Raw genomic sequence first — 20,482 nt, forward strand, 5'->3', positions numbered from 1 at the left:
AGAAGAAAAAAAAATGTATTTCACGAGGTGAATTAGAATCTCAGTACAAAAAAAGAGAAAATCGTGAACGAGAGACGACAAAAAAAAGGATCAAAAATCAAATCGATATTTGTATAATATTCTATTTGTATGGTATTTAGATTTATACATACTATACCCATCATGAGGGCTTCTTCGCAAAGAGCGGTGTAGGAAAAAATTCAATAAGTGTGAAAATCTATAATTTTCGAATCCTGTAACAACGCGCGTTATCGAAGCTGCTGTTAAAATCAATCTATAATTTTTACAGATAGTTGATGCCTTAAAATTGATAAATAGGTATTTATGTATATTCTATACAATATTCAAAATCCCTCCATGAGCTTAAAATCACAATCATTTCAATCGTCTAATCACTGTTATACAGGGTTCTTTTTTCGGCCCCCTGCAAGTTATTAATTTCAAATCGGTAATGCTGAATTGATTTCTCGTCGGTTCATATAAATGGTATTTATAATGATAAGTGAATTACAAGTGAAAGTATGTGAAATTACTACATTCGTACGACAAAAGTATATATAATAATTGGTATATAGGTGTAATTATGTATACAACATTTTTTATGTAAGCGGATAATCATTTATTTTGCTATGTATTACCTATATATATATATATTATCGCTTATATACAGCTAGAATGCTTAGGTGAATAAGTTCAATGAGTATGTATCGTCTACGCGGAGATTTGTATAATCTCAAAGTTGAGATGACATTATCTATCAGATAACCACCCCAATACGATGAATACGTATTAGTATTGTTTGGTTGTGATTAAAGATTAGATGAGGCAACAAGATAAATAAATGCGTAACTGCAAGCGACTATAGAAGAATAAATTATTACACATATGTGTATGCAATGTTCCGAGTGAAGATCAAATACTATCGTAATAATTTATATAAGCATCGTGGATATTTTCAATTGAGCCTATATTATGAAATATAGTTGTTAATAATTGTATCGAAATGTATCTCGTGTGCATGTAGAAAACGCCTGATCGCTATATAAATATAATAATAATAAAAAGAAAAAAAAAAAATATCAAGTATCATTGCGAATATAACCGATGGCATGATTATTATCGTTATTACAAGTAGTCTCATTTTCAAATCGTTCGACTTCGCTTAATTGACTGAAATTTTTCTCCGTGCCCGCGTCGTTAAACTGCATCAAAATAACGAGGTAGGTCGTCGTTGCCCCTACCATCTGCATTGAAAACCATCAGTTGAGGTAAAATACGATCGATTCTACCAAATCACATTATCGTATAATATTCACCGAATGTAACAGCGAGTAGTCCAATGAGAATAATCCATTTGCTGTGAACTTGATCTTTTCGTGTAGCAATTGACAGGAGAATTGTTCGAGCTAAAGTCGGGAGGGGAGAAAATATTAGTTGTTACAAGCTTAACGTGAAATACAGGGGGAATCGGGATCGCAAATACAATTTTTACTTCGGTTCTTATGTCTCGTTGGTTGGATCTGCGAAGCAAAGTGTGAATTACGTGTCCGGTGGTATTAGCCTGCGGATTAAGAAATGAAGATGAATTTCTTCGAAGTAAATACAGGGAAACGGATACGGATATTCGTCATGTATTTTTTTTAGGGATTGTAAGGATTTGGCCGTTACCCGTTTCAGAGTTCTTCTGACATTCTCGAAGAGCAGAATCATCGGATAACAAACGATGCATAACCGACAGACGGCTTTCAAAATTCCGTCGTCTAATGAAAATTTTTCTTCTTCCGACAGAACGTTAGTCGTTATCGCATAAGTATGTGTGACAATAGCTACGAAAAATGCGATCATACAATGCGTTATGGGAAATGAAAAATATTGTCTCACATCTATCGAGATTTCTGTAAGAGTGTTACGAATGGCGTGGAGTAATTTAAGGGAGGCTAATCGATCCGGCGATACGTAATTATTTCGTCGAGTTATCAACGATGCGTAACAATATAAACCTGCAGCGGAGTTGCGAGGATTCGTTGATTCGTCGTCGTTGATCGACTCGTCGAATTCCGACAATATTTCATTGAAGTTTTTCAATTCTCTGGCTATCGAACCGACGATTATCGCATACTTTACGGTAAAAATGTACATTATCGCAGCCGGTATGCTGTCGACGCACCAAACCAATAGCTTCGATCCGCCGTAATGATTTGGAGGTTCAAAGCTAACGAAAGTCATCCATATTGAAGCAGTGAAAATAATGTGCGCCAAATAGTATGACGTCGAAAATACTTGACGACTCTTATCGAGAAATGAACCGAGTAGAACATCCGTGTTCAACAATCTGTTCGTTATACTCGTGATCATTTTTTGCCTAAATCCGCAACAACCGATCACTATAACGGCTGCGACGAAAGCCTGAATTTTTTGGACCACCCATATAGCTATTGTCATGGAGTTCTTGGTACCGTAGTCGATGGCTAAATCTCCCGACAGAATGTATACCGGCGTTACCACGAGCACGATTATTATCAGAATATTGTAAGCCATTCCAAATTTCGAATTCACGAAGGCTGGTCCCCCCCGAGCCAAAATGCGCTGAGAGCTGTTTTTTATCGTTTCGGTTTCAATCCTGACGGAGAAAGGTGTCAGGCCAAAAATTTTCGAAAACATCACACATGCTTTTACGAAGTTCAGTAAGTTTTTGTAACCATTTGGCAGAAATTTCATCGTCGAAGGTGAAATATTTTTCCCCATGCGACCGCGAACGTTGAGGTCACTTCGAAAACTGAAAAACTGTACGGCAGTTACGCAAATTAGCCATAAATCTTGTCCCGTTATCGTCCGACGCATTCCGATAGGATTAAGAGATTATTATCGGTATCGATCAGCTTTGCGTGCACCACTCTTGGGAATAAATGCGATAGCTCATTCATCTCTGTGACGGTTTGATCGGTGAATCCTGACCGAAATTGAACTGGCATATTATCGCGAGGTAGGTAGCGGTGGCTCCGATCATCTGGAATTAAAAAATTGCCAATCGAATGACGAGGTGATTATCAAAAAAAAAAAAAACGATTCATCGCCCCATTACCGATTGCAATAAATTGAAGTCGATCGTGAAGAAGTTGTAGGCTTGAAAATGCAGCTTTTCGTGAAGTAGATGAAGGGAAAAGTGTCTGAGCTGTAGAAGAAATGTTCAATGAATAATTTAACGGTGATAAAATAATTAGAGTTATACAAACGAAATCGATGTACTCACCTCAGTTCTGATCTCCGATCGCGTCGTTGCATCGTATAATTTATCTATAATGAGCGCCGTTAGTTTTGCCTGGAGAAAAGTAAATTTCCGTCTTTCTTTTGTTTTTTTTATCCAAAATCGATCCTCTCACCTTTTCGATGGTCTCCTTGATACTGGCAAAGAGTAAAACGAGGGGATAAAGAGCAACGAGAATCCATGAGAGCGTATTATTCAGAGCGATGTTCGACGGAGTGTCGGTCGATAAAAACGGGTAAGTCAGCAGGTAATAAAAATTGTAAACTAAATTAAAAAACGAACAAGCGATGCAGAGTAAAATTGGAAAAGAAAAGAATTCCGCCAGGTCCTCGGAGACCTCGAAGAGCGTCGTTCGTATTTTATGGAGTAATTTCAAATCTGCCAACAGCCGGGAACTCGTTCGATACGATACCATATTCAAATCCGAGAGGCAATCGTTAACCCTTTCGAATTTGTTAGCAATCAAACCGAGCGCGATTAAGTACTCAACGATGTAACAGTAAACTAAAAAACTTGGTACATTGATATAGGACCATAATATAACAATGACCTTGGAATAGATCACAATCTCCGTAACCCACAATGTGATCCACAGGGCGGCGTTTGATATCAAATGAAAAACGCAGCGGGCGATCGATAATTTTGAATATACCGGACGATTCTCGAAGTAACTATTGAGCGCAAACTCGACACCGATCAGTCTGTTGATTATCCCGACGGCTTTCGTTTGGTTGAAACCCCAGGAGATAAGGATAACGCAAGTCGTTACTATGAAGATCATTCCTTGCACGACATCGGTAGTTGCGGTGAAGAAACTTTTATTTGGATAATCTAGATCGTAAGCACTGGGCCAGGCGAGTGCTGCGAGCACCAAAAACGCGATCGAAAGAAGGACGTCGTAAGCGAGGCCGATTTTAGTCGGGACGAAGACCCTTGGTGCCGATAAATTAGTCGACGCTCTCCGCCAAGTTTCGGTGTCGATGGAAAAAGGAGCGAGCCCAAAAACCCTGAGGGGATAAACGATCGTCAGAACGATCCATAGGAGCCTGACACGACGATTCATCGTGGGAGAAGAGTCGGATTATTTCTCTAGCTTTTATTTTCGTTCTACGCAAAGAATCGGAGGTATCAGCCTAGCGATAGATCTTCCACGACTGGATGCTCCCCAGTTTTCGATATGCGCTGGAATTATTGAAACAGTGTGATTTTTTTTTTTTTTTTACAGTAACCGTGCGATCAGATTGTGCAAATAATGAAATTGGTCGCCATTGCGCAGAGTGCATGTCACAAGAATGTCCATTTTACGAACGTAATCGAGGGATATACAAATCGATTCGGTTTCCATTTTCATTACATCACGCGCGTTGCATCTATTGTCATTTCATTTGTTCGTGAATAATGAACGATCGTACGGTTTCCTTTGCATCAGTTTTCTTCTTTTTTGTCGCTTGACGATTGAAATAAAAGTCTTGCACGGTATCGGCTGGGCTTCGATCTACTTTGCAACGATGAATTAATCAGACCACTTCCGTTTTCCTGTCGCGGGGCAATCGTGAAACAAACGATCAACGGGCACGCCATTTCGGGTTCGAAGTTTGAAAAATTCACATCCCCCAGGGATCGACGAACATCGCGACGCGGAACAATCGCGAGTTGCCTGACCGCAGGAGATTATCGTTGCGAGAGAAATAAGATGCGGGAAGGTATCAATTTTATTTAAAAAAAAAAAAAAAAAACCGAAGCGAAACACCCAGATGAGATGTATACCCATATTGCGAACGAACTTTAAGTTTTTGTGTTTCGCTTTCTCGATTCTTTGCGTTACTGCTCTCGAGAATTCGTCCGGTTGGCAACTGATTCGTACAATAATACGAGTCGCGTATTCCTCTCTTATTTTTTCCCAACTTTATTTGCTACGAACTGAATTCGAAAACAACAAACTGATTCACCACGTGCGTCACGCTACTACTTCTGATCTATCTATATCTATATCCGCGCGATATGAAAGAGAAGAAAAAAAACATGAAAAAATTTTCACACGAAAAAAAGAATTGGATCAAAAAATAATTCGACTCGGAAACCGTCGAGAGTTATTTCCCTCCGCCCGTGCCGTGATCTCGCAACGATCCGATTGAATTTTTTTGTCAACCGTCATCATCGAGTGGGTCGCAGAGAAGATCGCAAACACAGGGAAATTAAACAAAAGACGACGTAGTGGTACAATTTGGCAGTTGCACGATCTCATCGAGACCGACGCGTACATACGTACGTACATATACTTTCGTATGAATCTATTAAAGTACACTTTATAGACTTACTTCGTTAGCTTGCATACAGAATTCCGAGTACACACACACGAATACAGCGGCTATGCATGCACGAATACGAGAGCACGGAATGACGTAAATTAACGAGCTAGAAGGAGACGAAACGTATCAGCGCCGCGGGAACGCGCACGGTTCAACATTTGCCTCTTGCGCTTATACACGTATTTTCAGTCGTTTCAGTAACGCGCCAACCGTCGCGCCGCGTCCGCGCTATCGGATGTGAAAAGTTTGCCCAGTTTTATTATTTTTTTCTTTATTTACTATTTATTTTTCACACCGCGTGCGTAGCGCACTTAACGCTCTCGGAATCGAGTCGACGAACTCTTTCAATTTCGGTTCCTCCTGCCCGCGATTTTCCATCGCGGAATAAATTCACTGCCACGCAATTGCACGAACGTCTCACCGTCAAACCTTGCTCGATCGCTACGAGTAAATAAACAAATCAACGAAATTCGTTCGTTCTCATTTTCACTCTGATATATCGTTTGCATAAACGTACGTACATGTACGTGAGATATTAACGATCGATCGAATGGCAAAATGTCTTTAAAAAGTGAGATCAATGATCGTGATACGACGATAATAGCGCCTTGCAACAAATTTATCTAATAGTGATTGTTTTGCGCTTATAAATAAAGTACCTGTGTCACATACGTTAGACGTACGCTCGTCACGTGGTGCAGCGTGAATCTAGGTGTTGCTGCTGCTGCTGTATAATAATAATAATAATAATAATAAAAACAATAAAGGTTATCCTCTCTTCGTCATAATAAAAAAAAAAAAAAAAAAAAACAACAGTGACAGTTCATACCGCCAGTATATTGGAAAAATAATAATTGGAGGTGCGCATCGGGGATAAAAATCATGACGACGTCGGATTAATGACTTAACGATCGATCGAGGTGAGAGTTTGTCGTCGTCGTTGTTGTTGTTATTATTATTATTGTTATTATTATTATTATCATCGTTATAACCATTATCTATATTATACGTATACATTTGGTTTGTTAATGATACACGTTTATTCTAGATTTCCAGCTAGTTTTAAACGATTGCGGGACAGCCCGCAAAAGATCGTTGGGTATTTAAATCCAAGATCGATATACTTGTGTATCGATACTAGCGGCGACGTAACGTAACTAACACACACATTTATTTTGTGTGCACGTATTACGTTTATAGGTATATACAACAACGTGTGTCCGATGTGTAATTTTCATACACATGTGGTATATGCAATGTGCGCTTTTGCTCTTTTTTTTTCTTCTTCGTTGAATCTTTTTTTTTTTTATTTTTATTTTTTTTTTTTGTCAAGGACTCGTTGCAATGCCATATAGCTTCGGGGACCGAGGCAGCTTGGTAAAAGGTAGGCTGTGTATCGTAAGAAGAAACGAATTTGTAAAAGCGTTTTGTTCCTAGGATAGCAAAAATATGTATGTTTATCACGCCCGTTATACATTATATATATTATGTTTTTGTTAAATCGAGGTGAAACCGTGGGATGTTTGTCTTCCGCGTTGTTAGACGGTAGGTAATGCGATGTTGAGTTATTTAGTCGAAAATCTCCGAACGTTTATTAAACCGCCGTTTGTTACCTATTCTAAAAACTACTCGTAGTGCAGCTGCATGCGAATAATGATAATAACGATAGTTTTAGAACTAATTTAACCTACGTCGAATAGGTAGGTAGGTACGTACGTACGTACGACTTGTTGTCGTTATAATTGTCTCTCGTGCTACGTACGACGTACTTCGTCGTTGTTATTGTTAATGTGGCAGCGATCGTATTGTACCGTTTTATAGTTTTGTATTTTGACACAATTATTAATGACGCGTGCTCTACGGGGCGGCTATCCGGGTCACCGGAATATCGCACTAGGAAGACTATCTTGATTTTTTATTACCGAACTATAATGCAAGATATTATGCATAACGCGTATCGTCATCGTTATACGCGCTATACCGAAAGCTCGACGCATGTCGGGTTCATTGGTTTTTTTTTTTTTTTTTTTTTTTTGTTTTTTTGTTGCGTGAAAATGACGTAAGAATGGATTTAAAACTCTTTTGTACAGCGTTATTGTACATTTGTTATTTATTTACTTTTTTTGTTCGTATTGTATCATATGATCGTGACGCGTTAAAAATGGAGGATTTTATGTTATTGAGGATGACTCTCCTACCAATAATGTTATACGGTATGTATATACATGTACGGACGTACAAACGTACCAATTACATGTAACGCGTTTTTGATAACCTCGAATGACATTTATAATTAGGTATACATACGATGTTTACAAAAAAATAGCCGTCTAAACCAGAGTCTACAATAAGTCGATATCGCGCGTTATTCGATAGGTGCAAAAATGACGGTGGAAATAAAAAAATGAAATATCGATTCGAATAACGGTGCACGCAGTCTACGATGTTCGTTTCAATCTGCGCCGTTTTGTTCAGCTGCGAAACAAAAATATCATATTCAATCGAATCCAAAAATTGAAACAACAAAAACAAGGAGACGATAAAAACTCGATCGAAAGGAATTCTTTTCTTACTTTATTTTACCCGAAATTTTGCTATTTTTTTTTTTTTTCTTTATGTTTTCCACGGAATCTCATTTGACGTTGAATCGTAATTTCCAAATTTAATAACTATAAAAATATTAAGAACTTTGAAAAGTGATTTTCTTGAGCGCTATACCGTCATTTTTAACGTATAAAAACATCATCGGTTGGGATACAGTTCCGAAATTCCACACAACAGATATTTACACGTGTCTCTGTGTGTGTATGAATATCTGTTGAATACATCTTCACAGATACGTACACCTGTATGTGTAAGTGCACACATTCACTTGCATCAGAGACGCAAGTCATAAAACTTGACACAAATAGAACGATAAAGTTCGTAATACTTAATATTTGCCAGTCTCGCTTTTGTACACACCAAAAAATACGTTGTTTAGGCAAGTATCTATATAGGTATGTGAGTAAGTACATATGTGTACAATGCATACACGTATTCGCGATGACGATAATACTGAAGAAGAAGAAGAAGAAGAAGAAGAAGAGAATCGTCCGATCATCCGCATCTACGTTTGGCCATATTTTCGCCATCGAAAATCGATATCACGAAGCGCAAAATCAGCGCGATGACGAGACAGAGATCAATGAATGAATAAATAAACAACAACCGATTATTTGTCATCGTATAAAAATATTATTTTTTTCTCGTGCACTCGTATTCCTAAAATTAATACAGCGGGGATCGTATGCGGCGATGTAATACGGAGATACGTTTTAAAATAAATTTTAGAATTTCGAGATTTCCGTCGCCCGTTCTATTTAAAAAAAAATTCTCTTCATTTCTCGCTGCAACGAAAGTGAGTATCCGATTCCGCCTCCCGCGTATAATCGGTACACTACGTGTATTAAATATGTGTTTATATAAAGATATTTTTTTTTTTCTCTCATTTTTCGAGTCGGTAAAAAATTCGACTACAGTACCAAGCGACGACTTACGCGCACACACGCGCACCGCGGGGGTTATTAAGAGTTATGTAGATTTAGTTTTTGTCTTGGAAAAATTCACGACGATATCGCAGTCATTAACCCACCGGTAATTCGTTTTTTCTTTTTTTTTTTTCGTTTATAGAACGCGCGTTCTCTTTTACACGGTAACAACAACGACATGGTGTATAGGTATAATGTGTAAACTACGAAGAAAACTAAAATTATATCGCAGAAATGTCAAATGTGCAGTTTGTCCGCGTTTTGCGACAATATAACTCAAAAACTATAAGCAGCTCGCGTTCGAGGAACGAAGGACCTGTGTATATCATGTACATACGTATACCTGCACTCGTTACATACGTCACGCATCGTACATAGCCAACTGAAATTGCCGCTTCCGAACGAAGAGCGTACACTATTTATTTCTTTTTTCGTCTCGCGCGTTCGACGGTGAGCCGCGAATCCGATTTTTGCAATTTCATCGGTGGTGCGAAAAATTTCGTCTCGCTAATTTTATTCTTATTTTTCTCACCAGAGTCGCCCGCGTTATCGAACGACGCACAATTATAATAGTGCATGGTCTTCGAGAGCGATAATCTCCGGAGTTTTGTCGAAAATAATTTACCATTATTATTGTTGTCGTACGCCCATATTTGCTCGTGTGTAATTAAGATTAAAATATATATATGTGTATATAATTCGCCACACCGCGCCGGTGCAATAGCCGCATAATTCGCGAGTACACAGAGGCGGGGAGATATTATATATTATTACCGCGGTCATCTCCCGGTTCAACCGTGATTTCGACTCATTTACGCACACGCGCCTCACACACGTATCACATTATATATGTAATACGTGTGTAATAAACATTTACACACGTGCACGCGTGTAAACGCGCCCGATAACGTGTATATAGGTACGATACGCGTGTAAAAATGATGATGCGAAGATCGCTCGGCGGGAGGATTTCGTGCAATAGGTATATTTAGTTATTTTCCCCTGCACGCATATACGTATATGTATATACGTATATCGTTACATTTTTAATTCACAGGGGCCAACGCAACGCAACGCAACCAAACGAAACGCGAAATCGCCTCGCGGTTTCTCTCTTTCTATTTTCCGTATTAGAAACAGCTGTTATTCCACGGCTCGTTCGGCATACATACATATATATATATATATATATGTATATGTATACACATTCGAAAAATACGGTACGCGAATACAAGCGGGCAGATTAACGCACGTGTGTGTACGCGCTTATTCGTATAGATGGTATACGTGCGTGTAAAAATAAAAACTAAAAGAGGCGCGCGGAGATTTATGAATGGTCGGTTGAATCACGTACACCGATTATCGTGTACACAATTCTCATGGAAGCGCGTATGTGCCGTAGATCACAAAACCCCTCGATGTGTACGTGAAATAATAATGTGGTTTATATATAGCGATAATTACTACGATAATGACGACGACTAGAAGCTACGTGGCGGTTGTTCGATTATATTGATTTTTAATAAACGATTATTGTTCGATGTTGAAAATTCTTCACACTTCGGTATATCTCGCGTATTTATTCACGCACGGTTGCGCGGTATAAAATTAATCTTTCCAACGAATAAATGAATATCGTGTGCATATAGGTATGTATATGTATATGAGAGAATGATGTTTACCTACTTGTTTGTCGAATGCGTAGATCGTGTTGGTGTGTGTCTGCGTACGTGCGAAATATATATATATATATCTATATTTAATTAGCCAAGGTCAAGTATATATGGGTAATAATTTCAAATCTATATCCGATCATCTCGCGGAAGGTCGTAGACGCCGTATAAAGCTGATGTTATACGACGCGGTAAGTCGTCTTGTCATCCTTGATATATGCACGGAATGTGAGATTCGATAAAAGAAAAAGAAAAAAAAAGAAAAAAAAAAAACAAATCAAATAATCCCCAATGGGCAAAAATTTCTATTCGGAACGTTCGTAAAATTGAACATCTGATTTTTATTCAAAGTTATATATATATGTATAAATGAATTCTTGGGCATGATAAATATATATATATATATGCGGAGACGGTGTTAAATATGGAGTAGCGGTTAAATAATCCGTTGATTTAGTTTAACGTATCGCCAAAATACACGTACACCGAAGTCAAATAATTCCGATTTAGACAGGCGTGTCTGCTGTCCCCGCGTAACGAGGTACGTACGTACACGCGTACAAGTTAAACTGATTGCAAGTAAGCTATGCCCATCGAACCGAAAATTGTTCTACACAACGACCTACCTCAGTTGGGTTAACAACCCCGCGTGTTCACCTGCGGAATTCAGACGCGGCACACGCCGTCGTCTTTTCGTTTTATACCAACAACAAACTCGCCTCACTCCTCTGTTTACAATATCTTCTTTTTTTTTCTTCTCCTTCGTCTTCTTCTTATCATTTATCGCGCAGCATTTGCGCAAAAACGTATATCATAGTCTTTGCAATTATTATTGTTGGATTCATTTTGTTCTTCGATTCTCCGCGCCCTATATGTATATATATATATGTATATAACGTATTACGTTATACGTAATAGCAAATTTTACACGCCGTAATATACTCTCCGATTAAAAGTCCATTATCAACAGATTATAAATTACGGGCGCGTATACATAGATATATATAATACATACGCGCTATATTACAGTATTCATTGTTATTATAGATTTGCAAACATTTTTGGCGAGTAAACAAAGCGTTAAAACATCGGCCAATCGTGTTTGCGTACGAAGGTAATTAGCGGGCTACCCTACATCGTTTTATGTCGTACACATATAGCGACCCACATCGACTAATTGATTAAAATCGCTGCATCGTCGAGGGAACCTGACGCACACGCGTAATACGCGTTTTTACAACGACAAGGCCCTTTTTGGCAAAAAAGGCAAAAATGAAAAAACCGCTTATAATAAGAATCTTTCACCCCCACGTCCAGAGTTCAATCGATCGACATCGAGCAAAAATTTTGCAGATCGATAAATATTTACGGTCCAATAATTTCTTCGTTATTGTTCAAAGAATTTATGTATATGAAAATTAATATAAATACGTTTGCCTTGTACGTTTACATCCGTATTACTATACCTATACATATAAGTGTAATAATAGTGCGTAGACTGTTCTGTTATCGTTCTTTCTGAAATTGTTATCGCGCGCGTTAGCGACAACTTGTTTTCCTGTTCACTATTATAATATACGTATAATATACATGTAGTTAGACTACACAACTATTCCGACGCACTATGAATATTGATAAAATATAAAAATCGTCGCATGAGAACGCGGTCGCCATATTCTCATTTAATTTGATTGCATATACTTTTTCTCCTCTCCGCTATCAAATATACGTATACGTATATATAAGTAAACGCGTATTGTTTGATAACAATGTGAAAGAAAAATTTAATTACGTATCGCGCAAAATTACTATTATTATCATTGTAATTATAATTAACATTGTTATTATTTTTAATACGATTGTTATCATTACCGGAATTTCCAAGAGTGAGACTATAGAGATGTAAGACGAAAAAACTTGGAAAATTGAGAGAAAAAAAATTATTTTCTCATATACCTTATTGATATAAAACTTATACAGCATACATACGTATACACACGAGGTATAATTCGCGCGCGTGAAACAATTCTAAATTCTAGTTATAAATCACGATGATATTTAACTGTAGACATGTACGTGATGAAACTATCAACATATACAGATAGGCGTGCATGAATAGGTTTTTTGTTTCCTTTCCTTTTTTCTTTTATCATATGCGTGTGTTTAATTATTGGTAAATACCGCGTCGGTCATCGCCGTGCACGAAATAATAACGACAACAGCTCAATCACGATAGTTTTCCGTACACGTGCCTCGCGCTATCTCGCAGAGTTTTTTTTTTTTTTACCAGAGAAAAAGTTTCGAAAACCAATAAATCGATGGGAAGAAAAAAATTTTTCGTGCCATCAGACATCTGGAGGGTAACGCTGCATGTACATTCAATTTCGAAACTAGAAATTCAACGGGGGTAAAGAAAATAAAAAGAAAAAAATCTGAAACTATAACTAAAAAATAGATTTATAATTAGATGGAGAGAAAAAAGGGAATTCTCTTTTTTATCGAGATCTCGTAGATTATAAAATACCGAATTAATTTTATTCCCTGTAATACATGTGTAATCTGTAAGATAAAACTAGCGCCAATGACATTTTACCGTTTGAAAACAACGAATTGATAGATGAAAAAAAAAAAAAAAACGCGAACACATAAACACGTTGAAAACAAAAATTTCGAACAAGAAATAAAGAACGTCTCGATCAATCGAGAGAATGTACACACACAGATTCAGACTGCTAGATTAATAAATAGTGTATATAAGTATGTAATTCTATGCGTGTATACTCGCAATATGTGTATTATTGTAGTCATAAGTGCACACACACACACACACACACACACCGCGCCCACTTTATGACACGTATAATACAGCGAAGTGAATTTATTTTCGGCGTTCACGCAGTCGTTAAATAAAATATACATATTATACTTTCGCTTTTCAAAGATGTGTATTAATTGTAAGTTAAATATACGTCCTGCATCAGCTAAAACTCTTCGTGCACTAATAATAATAATAATAATAATGATAATGATGGTATCAATAATAACAGCAACAACAATTATAATAATAACAATCTGCTGCTGCAGTCCCATTGTTACACCGTGTATATATTTTTTTATCATCGATAATATTTTCTATGCTTTTCAAAGTCTGTGTCGAAATAAAGAAGAATTTTATTTGAGACGAGCGGCTGCGTTCCGATTAAATGGAATTTTTAAATGTTGGGAATGGTTTGCAAAAATTCCTCGCTATCGTGACACACACATATCATCGTACGTATGGGAATTAGTTTAATGAACGAGTCAGAGAATCTGACCAGAATAAGGCATCTGTAGGCGTCTGTAATATGATAATTATAAACAGCGGAGGATTGTGATGTTTTTTGGCGATGATGAAAATTCCTTTTTTAAAAACTTGTGGAGAGAATTTTTTTCGACACGTGGCAAAAATAACGAGAACGAGGAGGAAAAGGAATGACGTGCTACAATTTTCAAGTAAACACGAAATATATTACACCGTAACATTATAAATCAAGCGAATGAAATTCAACGATTTGGATGTATATATTTAAGTGAAAAACCTGTTTTCCCTCGGTTATCGAATATGCATGTGAAATTAGCGTTAAAATTGCGGTCGAATATAGTTGCCGGATTATATATTTTCGAAATGAAAAAAAAAACATTTAGCTAATCTATTCCATGAGACACTATTACATCGAATGAAATTCCATGCAGATAATTGATCGATCAAATTTACACCTGACGGCTGATCAAGATTCGCATTTTCTCCGGCGACGTAGGTAGCATTTTCTCGTCGTGTACGTATAAAAATTAACGACCGGCGTGTTGGCTCGGCGATAATGTAAAGGGGGGGAGAAGAATATCGAACGGGAAATTCTATAACTTGACAAATAGATGAACAGCTGGTACATTTTATAAGCGAAACGTTTCGTGTTGGCATTGCTAACATGTATTGCAAACAAAGTCTTATTATCGTGTGTAACGATTTACGTAAAACCTGTCAAGCTCGCATAAGTTTTATTCTTATATATCTATATCGAAGGTACGTCGTACATGTGTAATGTACACACGTTATACATACATTGGTATTACGATGATGACTACTTTATTTGATCAAGTATTTTGCGATGATCGTGATCGCGACGATCGATGATGCCGCTACGTGGCCGACGAGCCAACAATCAGACTCGAGAAACGCGACGGAAATTCTTACCGTCGATTCCGTTTCACCGAAAACGACGATTTTTTTCATACTTTTCAGATACACAATCTGGACCCCGAAGGCCGCACGAAATGTTCGGAAAATCGGGATTCGTTCGATGCCTGACGGTCATCACCTTCGCGATGATTCTTCGGGAGCGGACCGCCGAGGCTCACAATCGGTGTCTCATGCTCGATGGTAATTGCGATCGAGTATCCCCCACTTCGATTACTTTCGTCACAGATTCCGGTAACAATGTTCGAACATGTCCTTTGCAGAGGTGAAACCCAAGCGAGTCGTCCAAGAGGAAGGAAGATCGCTGGACATCACGTTCGAATTATCGCGTCGTGTAACCCAGCGTCTGGCGACAAGGATAATGAAAATTTATCTCATCGAGGTTCTCGGGTACTCCGGCGTATCCTTAATAGAGCTGGACGACCGATTCGATACCTCCGAAGTGATCGCGAGACTCTCGGAAAGCAGTATAATCGACGAGCAGAGCATGTGAGTCAATAAATTAAAGACAACTCCGGATCTTCTGATTCATTCTTCAATTTTTTCCAGTATTCCAGAGACCATGGTAAACATGGAGGTCTGGGTTCCCTCCACGACCGACATATCCTCATTGCTCGACGGTTACCACACAAAAGAGTGCGGATCGGTAGCCCCGCCTGGATATTTCGGGTGGTTCGTACCGCGTAGACTGTGGAATTCATCGTGGATGGACACGTGGCACACGTTTGCCGGGGGAGAATCGGCCGAAAATTTTACGGTCGACGACGAGACGTTGACGATGATAAAGAAAGCGGCGATGAGACCGGATTCCAACGATCATTATTGCAGCGAATCGTATTGCCACGAAGGAATGTACGTTCCTGAACGTTGCAGATCACCGTTTGAAAATTCATGCGCTCTTATGCTCGCCGATAATCCGGACGTTACGGAATTCGTCAAGGAGCAAATAGACGAATTGAAACTGTTCGTCAAGGTCGTCTGGGTAGGACCAAATCTTAGAAATATATCCGAATTTTTGACGGAACGTTATTCCTATTCGAACGTATCCAGAGCGTTCGTTATACTCCACTGGACGCCCAGCGACGTTATTCCAAACGAGAAAGACTTCGTTTCCCTGGTCCTCCCGAGGTGCAGACTCCGGGACGAGGACAGCTGCAACTACAACCCCAACAGACTGGTGAAAATGGTGTGGGCGCGACTCGAGTACGTTGCCAAGTTCGCCTACGAGGCTATACGCAAAACGTCCTTCACCGAAGAAATGTACGAGGAGATGATAAACCGTTACAACGAACTCCGACTCGGGGGACACCGCGACGTGGAAGTCGAGGAAAGGGTCGCCTGCGACTGGCTCAAGGATAACATGGAGTACGCCATACGTTGGAAACCCAGCAGCAAGGATAAGACCACTTTGGTGATAGGGGGGATATTTCCCATGACCGGGCACACTTACAAGGCTCGCTCGATTCTGACAGCCGCAAGCATGGCGAAGGAGGCGATAAACGTGAACAGCACGATTCTCAGGGATTATAATCTCACGCTTTTCGCCATGGATGGAAAGTGCAAACCCGACATGGTCATGACATCCTTCATACAGTACATTCTACACCACGCGCCCAGACTGGTGGGAATTCTGGGACCCGCGTGCTCCGAAACGATCGAACCACTCATCGGAGTTTCGAAGCAGTTCAACACGATGATCATAAGCTACAGCGCCGAGGGGTCGAGCTTCGACGACAGGGAGAAATACCCGAACTTTTTCAGGACCATCGGAGAGAACAAACAGTACAAACACGTGTATCTGGAACTACTGCGACAAATGGAATGGCGGAGAGTAGCGGCGTTGACCGAAGACGGTCAAAAGTACACCGAGTACATATCGCACATGCAGGATCATCTGCAGGAGAACGGTATCACTTTTGTCGACAACGCTAAATTCCCGAGGGAACGGGACACCGACGTTCTAAAGAGGGTGAGTTGTCCTAATTTGGATTATTCATAGCTCCTCCTATAAAAAATTAAGTATTTGAAATTTTTTTCGATTCTCAGTACCTGGAGAACCTGAAGAAAAAACGTGCGAAAATCATAATCGCCGACGTGTACGACGAGGTCGCGAGGCAGGTCATGTGCGAGGCTTACAAGTTGAAAATGACTGCCCAAGAGGTAAGTAAAAAATAAGTCGGCCTATTCCCGGGTGTCGTCCGAGTGACGAAATATATCATTTGTTCCAGGGTTACGTCTGGTTTTTACCTCTGTGGTTATTGTCGCGATGGTGGGACACCGATTTGTACAACAAAGATGGCGAGAACGTGTCTTGTCCTACGTCGGAAATGGCGACGGCGGTGAACGGTTACCTGGGAATATCTCACGCTTATTACGCCCCCGACGACGCCGTTATGCAGGAGAATATAACGGTGCGTCAATGGCGGGATCGTTACGAGACCCAATGTCGCGAACAAGGTCAAGCGCCGTCCGATTACGCCGGTTACGCGTACGACGCCACTTGGACTTACGCCTACGCGATGGATCAGTTGATGCGAGAGAATCAGAGCTACGTATTCGCCCTCCGCAGTCCCGAAACATCCCACCGTTTGACCGAGATAATAAGCAAGACCGATTTTCACGGGGTCTCCGGAAGGATAAAGTTCCTGGGCGGTGCCTCGAGAATATCGGTGGTCGAAATCGTCCAGCACATAAACAACGTGACGAAAAGGGTGGGGCGTTTCTACCCGAATGTATCGGAGGTTCGCAACGAGGTGATCGGGGGTAATTTGGAGCTGAACGTCTCCGCGATCGTATGGCTTGCCGGGGAGAAGCCGAACGACGGTTTTCTACCGGCCCAGAGATGCGTCCTAGCAAGTTTGGCCGAACTTCTCGATGTCACCTGTGAAGTCGCGATCGTCATCGCCAACATAATCGGCTTCGGGTGCCTGAGCGTTTTGCTGATCGTCGGATTCGTTGTCGTCAAAAGAAAGTAAGTAGAAATCAGGGTAGCTCGGCGACAGCCGTTCACTGACGGAACGTCCTCTCCACCCCCTCCGCAGGTACGACGCGAAGGTCCGTCTTCACGAGAAATACATGAAGTCCTTGGGAATCGACCTCCTTCAGACGGACACATCCGGTCTGGACAAATGGGAGATCCCTCGGGAGTGCGTCGTCATAAATCGTAAACTTGGAGAGGGGGCTTTTGGCACGGTTTACGGAGGAGAAGCGTTCTTCGCCGAGAAGGGGTGGTTAGCCGTGGCGGTGAAGACTTTGAAAGTGGGAAGTTCGACGGAGGAGAAACTTGACTTCCTCAGCGAGGTCGAGGTGATGAAGAGATTTGAGCACAAAAATATCATCCGACTGCTGGGTGTGTGTATCAAGTGCGAGCCGGTCTACACCGTGATGGAGTTCATGTTGTACGGTGATCTGAAAACTTATCTCCTCGCTAGACGGCACCTGGTTAACGACAGAAATTACGAAGACTCCGATGAAATTTCTAGCAAAAAACTGACCGCCATGGCTCTCGACGTTGCCAGAGCGCTCAGCTACTTGGCACAGCTCAAATACGTCCACAGGTACGTACGAATTGATTTATTTTGCATTTCGGGTGATCCATATTCATACAATTCATGTATTATTTCAGAGACATAGCATCGCGGAACTGTCTGGTCAACGCTCAACGAGTCGTTAAATTGGGCGACTTCGGTATGACCAGGCCGATGTACGAGAACGACTATTACAAGTTCAACAGAAAGGGTGAGAAATTTATTCCGAGATACCGATCCGGACATTTTTCGCGTTTAACTATGTTACGAATGAAAAATATAAATATTTCAGGCATGCTGCCCGTGAGATGGATGGCTCCCGAGTCCTTGGGGCTTGGAATTTTCACCCCAGCATCGGACGTTTGGTCGTACGGAGTCCTTCTCTACGAGATTATAACCTTCGGCAGTTTTCCCTTTCAGGGATTGAGCAACAACGAGGTCCTGGAGCACGTGAAGTCGGGAAACACGATCACGATACCGTCTGGCATAAAGTCCTCGCTGTGAGTGGAATATACATGAAATTTTCCCTACCGATTACTCCGCGCCCCGTCCATCATTTTTATACTTTTCTCTCGCTTTCAGGGAAAACCTGATTCGTTCTTGCTGGAAAATCGACCATAAATTGCGCCCGAAAGCTCCCGAGATAGTCGACATACTCGCCACGAATCCCCGGCTCATATCTCCCTGTCTGGACGTTCCTCTGGCCAGCGTACAACTGGAGCACACCGGGCAAATCGATATGCAGTTGCCCGAGAAATTCAGAAAATTATCGATGTCCCTCAACAACTCCAACCGCCCCGAATCCTCGAGGCTCATTTCGGCAAAAATTACGGAAACGCCGTTGATCACCACCTCGGAGGAGGACACTTGTGCCCCGACGCTGTCGCCGGAAAACAATCGTTCACGATTTGAGAGGAGCAGCCGGACAAACAGTGATTTTCTCAGCCCCGGCGCGTTCGAATTCGGCCACCCGATTGCGGATAGCTCCAGACCCCTGCTCCCTATCTCTCCAGAACCAACCTCTAAATCTAAATACGTGAAGTTACAAAAGATGTCGAGCGATTGTAAAAATGATAACGAACTTTCGGCGAGGTACGTTAATATACAGCCGGGAATTTCACCGATGGAAAATAACGACGCTGAAGCGGAAAGCGTTTCATTTTGCGCCGGCGGATCGGAAACTACTGACACAATTGACGAAGCGATGAAGGCTCCAGGGCATGAAGCCCATCGGATGTCATTCGTCTGATCTTACCGTTTTATTTTCAACATTGGAACATCGAGTTCCCGAAACAAATAATGTCACTTGTGACCCTGTGCGTTCACGATTCCGAGACAAAACGCTCCGTGGTGAGTGTAGCGCCGTAACGAAAGGGAGATCGCCGACTTTTTGTTTGATAACAGAGTCGATATCTCCACTAAATGTGCCTTGAAAAGGAATCGAGAAGAACGAAGCGAAGTGATACGAAGTTCATTACAGTTCATTCATTAATTTCTCAACAGAGATCGATTAAACATTCCAGTGAAAGTGTGTCTGGTGAATTTAATTCATCGTCATCATCAACTCTTATCGCGTAGATATATAGGAGAACTTTGACGTATTATTTATAATTGTATCGGAGTAATCGTAAAAGAACTGATGTTACCTTGAGCAAAGACCCCAAGTATGACGCCGTGCCAACACATACTTAGTACAATCTCTAATGATTGGCGATTGCAGTATTGCGGCATTTTTATACCTCGTATAGTCATGTTTATAGTTAATGTTTTATGTAAATATACTTGTACAGAAATCCTAGTTAGTATTTATAATTTGTGTAAAATTTTAAACAATTTGAAAACCATTCTAATTGTATATATTTATTTACCTCTTTTTATTTATTATTTCACATTATTCCGAATCACAATAATAAATTATAATTCATTACTGAGAAACAATTACTT

The 20,482-nt window shown here is 40.3% G+C and overlaps 2 protein-coding genes across 3 annotated transcripts; one reads left to right on the forward strand and one right to left on the reverse strand.

Annotated features, from left to right (window-relative positions):
* Positions 1 to 632: 632 nt before the first annotated feature.
* LOC125500228 lies at positions 633 to 5,529 on the reverse strand. Its single transcript, XM_048652137.1, has 8 exons — positions 3,381 to 5,529; positions 3,251 to 3,319; positions 3,083 to 3,172; positions 2,956 to 3,007; positions 1,669 to 2,861; positions 1,493 to 1,561; positions 1,317 to 1,406; positions 633 to 1,244 (listed from the first exon to the last, which is right to left on the reverse strand). The coding sequence occupies exons 1-8, from the start codon at positions 4,326 to 4,328 to the stop codon at positions 1,080 to 1,082; spliced, it is 2,676 nt and encodes an 891-aa protein (XP_048508094.1). The 5' UTR covers positions 4,329 to 5,529; the 3' UTR covers positions 633 to 1,079.
* Positions 5,530 to 5,657: 128 nt separating this feature from the next.
* On the forward strand, positions 5,658 to 20,383 carry LOC105689915. Of its 2 annotated transcripts, none has more exons than XM_012407295.2 (10): positions 5,658 to 6,494; positions 15,057 to 15,194; positions 15,275 to 15,500; positions 15,561 to 16,980; positions 17,058 to 17,171; positions 17,240 to 17,982; positions 18,053 to 18,568; positions 18,637 to 18,749; positions 18,831 to 19,038; positions 19,121 to 20,383. In XM_012407295.2, exons 2-10 carry the CDS (start codon positions 15,089 to 15,091, stop codon positions 19,785 to 19,787), a joined length of 4,113 nt encoding a protein of 1,370 aa, XP_012262718.2. In that variant the 5' UTR covers positions 5,658 to 6,494; positions 15,057 to 15,088; the 3' UTR covers positions 19,788 to 20,383. The 2 variants fall into 2 exon arrangements, with proteins under 2 accessions (XP_012262718.2, XP_048508712.1); XM_048652755.1 differs by lacking the exon at positions 5,658 to 6,494 and adding an exon at positions 7,640 to 7,787.
* Positions 20,384 to 20,482: the final 99 nt, after the last annotated feature.

The sequence above is a fragment of the Athalia rosae genome, chromosome 3 (assembly GCF_917208135.1).
Source record: "Athalia rosae chromosome 3, iyAthRosa1.1, whole genome shotgun sequence".
NCBI classification, from domain to species: Eukaryota; Metazoa; Arthropoda; class Insecta; order Hymenoptera; family Athaliidae; genus Athalia; species Athalia rosae.

Bases quoted from the DNA above. Each gene is read 5' to 3' on its own strand.
- LOC105689915 (XM_048652755.1), top strand. From the start codon at position 7,640: ATGGATTTAAAACTCTTTTGTACAGCGTTATTGTACATTTGTTATTTA. The intron at 7,788-15,056 runs GTATGTATATAC...CATACTTTTCAG, and splicing joins CCTACCAATAATGTTATACG to ATACACAATCTGGACCCCGA. The intron at 19,039-19,120 runs GTGAGTGGAATA...TCTCGCTTTCAG, and splicing joins TCTGGCATAAAGTCCTCGCT to GGAAAACCTGATTCGTTCTT.
- LOC125500228 (XM_048652137.1), bottom strand. From the start codon at position 4,328: ATGAATCGTCGTGTCAGGCTCCTATGGATCGTTCTGACGATCGTTTAT. The intron at 3,320-3,380 runs GTGAGAGGATCG...ACTTTTCTCCAG, and splicing joins TCAAGGAGACCATCGAAAAG to GCAAAACTAACGGCGCTCAT. The intron at 2,862-2,955 runs GTCAGGATTCAC...GATACCGATAAT, and splicing joins AATATGCCAGTTCAATTTCG to AATCTCTTAATCCTATCGGA.